At 71.4% G+C, this 4,574-nt stretch overlaps 1 protein-coding gene across 1 annotated transcript; it reads left to right on the top strand.

The window, feature by feature from the left end:
* Positions 1-2,470: 2,470 nt before the first annotated feature.
* On the top strand, positions 2,471-3,920 carry LOC144490103 (uncharacterized). Its single transcript, XM_078207913.1, has one exon. The coding sequence runs from the start codon at positions 2,798-2,800 to the stop codon at positions 3,653-3,655; it is 858 nt and encodes a 285-aa protein (XP_078064039.1). The 5' UTR covers positions 2,471-2,797; the 3' UTR covers positions 3,656-3,920.
* The last annotated feature ends 654 nt before the right edge of the window (positions 3,921-4,574 follow it).

The following is a 4,574-nucleotide window of genomic DNA, read 5'->3' as shown; positions in this document are numbered from 1 at the left end:
CTCTTTCTCTCTCTCCGCCCCCCTTTCTCTCTCTCCGCCCCCCTTTCTCTCTCTCCGCCCCCTCTTTCTCTCTCTCCGCCCCTCTTTCTCTCTCTCCGCCCCTCTTTCTCTCTCTCCGCCCCTCTTTCTCTCTCTCCGCCCCCCTTTCTCTCTCTCCGCCCCCCTTTCTCTCTCTCCGCCCCCCTTTCTCTCTCTCCGCCCCCCTTTCTCTCTCTCCGCCCCCCTTTCTCTCTCTCCGCCCCCCTTTCTCTCTCTCCGCCCCCCTTTCTCTCTCTCCGCCCCCCTTTCCTCTCTCCCCCCTCTCTCCGCCCCCCTCCTCCGCCCCCCTCTTTCTCTCTCTCTCCGCCCCCCCTCCCTCCGCCCCCCTCCCTCCGCCCCCCTCCCTCCGCCCCCCTCCCTCCGCCCCCCTCCCTCCGCCCCCCTCCCTCCGCCCCCCTCCCTCCGCCCCCCTCCCTCCGCCCCCCTCCCTCCGCCCCCCTCCCTCCGCCCCCCTCCCTCCGCCCCCCTCCCTCCGCCCCCCTCCTCCGCCCCCCTCCCTCCGCCCCCCTCCCTCCGCCCCCCTCCCTCCGCCCCCCTCCCTCCGCCCCCCTCCCTCCGCCCCCCTCCCTCCGCCCCCCTCCCTCCGCCCCCCTCCCTCCGCCCCCCTCCCTCCGCCCCCCTCCCTCCGCCCCCCTCCCTCCGCCCCCCTCCCTCCGCCCCCCTCCCTCCGCCCCCCTCCCTCCGCCCCCCTCCCTCCGCCCCCCTCCCTCCGCCCCCCTCCCTCCGCCCCCCTCCCTCCGCCCCCCTCCCTCCGCCCCCCTCCCTCCGCCCCCCTCCCTCCGCCCCCCTCCCTCCGCCCCCCTCCCTCCGCCCCCCTCCCTCCGCCCCCCTCCCTCCGCCCCCCTCCCTCCGCCCCCCTCCCTCCGCCCCCCTCCCTCCGCCCCCCTCCCTCCGCCCCCCCTCCCTCCGCCCCCCTCCCTCCGCCCCCCTCCCTCCGCCCCCCTCCCTCCGCCCCCCTCCCTCCGCCCCCCTCCCTCCGCCCCCCTCCCTCCGCCCCCCTCCCTCCGCCCCCCTCCCTCCGCCCCCCTCCCTCCGCCCCCTCCCTCCGCCCCCTCCCTCCGCCCCCTCCCTCCGCCCCCTCCCTCCGCCCCCCTCCCTCCGCCCCCCTCCCTCCGCCCCCCTCCCTCCGCCCCCCTCCCTCCGCCCCCCTCCCTCCGCCCCCCTCCCTCCGCCCCCCTCCCTCCGCCCCCCTCCCTCCGCCCCCCTCCCTCCGCCCCCCTCCCTCCGCCCCCCTCCCTCCGCCCCCCTCCCTCCGCCCCCCTCCCTCCGCCCCCCTCCCTCCGCCCCCCTCCCTCCGCCCCCCTCCCTCCGCCCCCCTCCCTCCGCCCCCCTCCCTCCGCCCCCCTCCCTCCGCTCCCCCTCCCTCCGCCCCCCTCCCTCCGCCCCCCTCCCTCCGCCCCCCTCCCTCCGCCCCCCTCCCTCCGCCCCCCTCCCTCCGCCCCCCTCCCTCCGCCCCCCTCCCTCCGCCCCCCTCCCTCCGCCCCCCTCCCTCCGCCCCCCTCCCTCCGCCCCCCTCCCTCCGCCCCCCTCCCTCCGCCCCCCTCCCTCCGCCCCCCTCCCTCCGCTCCCCTCCCTCCCCTCCGCCCCCCTCCCTCCCTCCGCCCCCCTCCCTCCCTCCGCCCCCCTCCCTCCCTCCGCCCCCCTCCCTCCCTCCGCCCCCCTCCCTCCCTCCGCCCCCCTCCCTCCCTCCGCCCCCCTCCCTCCCTCCGCCCCCCTCGCTCCCTCCGCCCCTCTCCCTCTCCGCCCCTCTCCCTCGCCCTCTCCGCCCCTCTCCCTCGCCCTCTCCGCCCCTCTCCCTCTCCGCCCCTCTCTCCGCCCCTCTTTCTCTCTCTCCGCCCCCTTTCTCTCCATCCCCCTTTCTCTCTCTCGCCGCCCCCTTTCTCTCTCTCTCCGCCCCCCTTTCTCTCTCTCTCCGCCCCCCTTTCTCTCTCTCTCTCCGCCCCTCTCTCTCTCCGCCCCTCTCTCTCTCTCCGTCCCTCTTTCTCTCTCTCTCTCCGCTCCCTTTCTCTCTCTCTCTCCGCCCCTCTTTCTCTCCATCCCCCTTTCTCTCTCTCGCCGCCCCCCTTTCCCTCTCTCTCCGCCCCCCTTTCTCTCTCTCTCCGCCCCCCTTTCTCTCTCTCCGCCCCCCTTTCTCTCTCTCTCCGCCCCCCTTTCTCTTTCTCTCCGCCCCCCTTTCTCTCTCTCTCTCTGTCCCCCTTTCTCTCTCTCTTTCCGTCCCCCTTTCTCTCGCTCTCCGTCCCCCTTTCTCTCGCTCTCCGTCCCCCTTTCTCTCTCTCTCCGCCCCTCTGCCTCTCCCTCTCTCTGCCCCTTTTTCGTTTGTTCTTTCATTCATTATTGCGTTCATTCTCTCTCTCTCTCTTTCACTCATTTTTCTGTCCATTCTTGCTCTTCTCGGGTGGTGATCTCTGTAAATTCTACATCTGCAGGCGACTGGACGTGCGTGCGGCTCCACCGAGGGACCGGAGCTGAGGGCCTCGCCCGCCCCCCACCCCACCCCACCTCGAGCCGAGCACCGCCGCCCCTCTTCCCCCACCCCCTGCCATGCGAACACGGACGTTTGAGCAGCGGAGGATGCCCCGAATGTCCGGCTGAAAGGCGCCCCGGGGAGACGTGGACCCTCCGAGGGGAAGGAAGAGCGACGGAGCCGAGACACAAGGGGGGGGTGGGGGTGAGCGAGAGAGAGAGAGAGCGAGCGAGACACATCAGGCGGAGCCGGCGATCGGAGTGAAGGAAGGAAGCCGCGGCTGGGGGGGGAAGGATGGACGAGGGTGAGGTGGAGGAGGGTGGCTCCCCTTACTGCTGCGCAGAGTGCGGGGAGGGTTTCAGCCAGCCATCGGAGCTGGAGGCCCACGTCTGCGGTAGCCGAGAGGAGGAGGAGGAGGACCTCCAGCGGCGGCGGCCCTTTGCCTGCCTGGAGTGCGGCAAGCGGTTCGCCCACTCCTCCACCCTGCTGAGCCACCGGCACACCCACACCGGGGAGCGGCCCTTCGCCTGCGCCGTGTGCGGCAAGAGCTTTGCCCGCTCCTTCAGCCTGCTCACCCACCGGCGGGTCCACACCGGGGAGCGGCCCTTCACCTGCGCCGTCTGCGGCAAGGGCTTCACCCAGTCCTGCAACCTGCTGAGCCACCGGCGGGTCCACACGGACGAGCGCCCCTTCCCCTGCCTGGAGTGCGGCAAGCGGTTCCGGGTCTCCAGCAGCCTGGCCCGGCACCGGCGGGTCCACACCGGCGAGCGCCCCTTCGCCTGCGCCGCGTGCGGCATGGGCTTCACCCAGTCCTCCCACCTGCTGGCCCACCGGCGGGTCCACACGGGCGCCGGCCCCTTCGCCTGCGCCTCCTGCGGCATGGCCTTCGCCCACTCCTCGGGGCTGCTCACCCACCAGCGGGCGCACACGGGCGAGCGGCCCTACACCTGCGCCGTCTGCGGCAAGGGCTTCACCCAGTCCTCCAACCTGGTCACCCACCAGCGGGTCCACACGGGCGAGCGCCCCTTCCCTTGCAGCCAGTGCGCCAAGCGCTTCAAGGTCTCTTCCCACCTGCTGCGGCACCAGCGCGTCCACACAGCGGCGGCGGAGCGGCGGCCATTGGCCGGGGGGGGGGGGGCGGGGCGACGGTGAGGAGGAGGTGGGAGGGGAGGCCGCCTTCTGCCTCACCTGACTAAAGGGGGCCCTCCGGTGTTGTCCGTTTGCCCTCGATTCTGGCAAGGAGGGGGTCGGGGGGGGGCGATGCCACAGAGTCCCCTCCCACCAAAGTCAAGCAAAGCCTTCCTCCCATGCTCCCCCACCTCCCCCCCGCCATTGCCACCCTCTCCAAAGGAGGACGGGGGAACAATTTCAACACCACGTGTACGTCTGGAAATAAACCTGCTTTGTCTCAAACCCACATCCTAATGGGCAGACGGATCTTCCTTTGTTGGCGTGATGGCGGCAGATCTTGGGGTGGGCGGGAGGTGGGGGTGGGGACGATGGAGGGAGTGGGGGTGGGAAGCTCGGCAGGCGGGTGGCGTCCGAGTCTCTTGGCATGGATGCCGGGCGGTGATAACGATTCCAAGGGCACCCTCGATGGAGATAGAGCAACGTCGGAAGCCTATGCACTGGAGCAGCAGTCTACAGAGTCCACTTGGAGAGGGAGCGAACTTCAGCAGAACGGGACACATGGCCGGAACTGGCTCGACTCTTCCCAATAGGAGCGGGCTCATTTATCTGGCACGGTGCAGTGAGTGCATGATACTCAATGTAGCCGCGGGTGATACGTGTGTGTGTGTGTAAGCAGTCCCAATCCCTTACAGCTGGGTGGGTGATGGGTGGGGGGGGGGGGGTTACAACGGGCATTGAAAACCAATCCTCTCCACAGGAGGGAGGGCTGGTAACCCCAGGCTACTGTAATACAAACCAGGTGGAGACCTCACCGAGTGGTAAGGGGATAAAACAGTGGGCGAATGCGACACGGTGGCACACTGTGGTTAGCGCCGCTGCCTCACGGCACCAGGGACCCGGGTTCAATCCTCGGCCTCGGGTCGCTGTCTGTGTGGAGTCT

The sequence above is a fragment of the Mustelus asterias genome, unplaced genomic scaffold (assembly GCF_964213995.1).
Source record: "Mustelus asterias unplaced genomic scaffold, sMusAst1.hap1.1 HAP1_SCAFFOLD_2876, whole genome shotgun sequence".
NCBI classification, from domain to species: Eukaryota; Metazoa; Chordata; class Chondrichthyes; order Carcharhiniformes; family Triakidae; genus Mustelus; species Mustelus asterias.
The sequence above is the reverse complement of the archived record's forward strand: the minus strand, read 5'-3'. Positions and strand labels throughout refer to the sequence as shown.

Bases quoted from the DNA above. Each gene is read 5' to 3' on its own strand.
- LOC144490103 (XM_078207913.1), top strand. From the start codon at position 2,798: ATGGACGAGGGTGAGGTGGAGGAGGGTGGCTCCCCTTACTGCTGCGCA.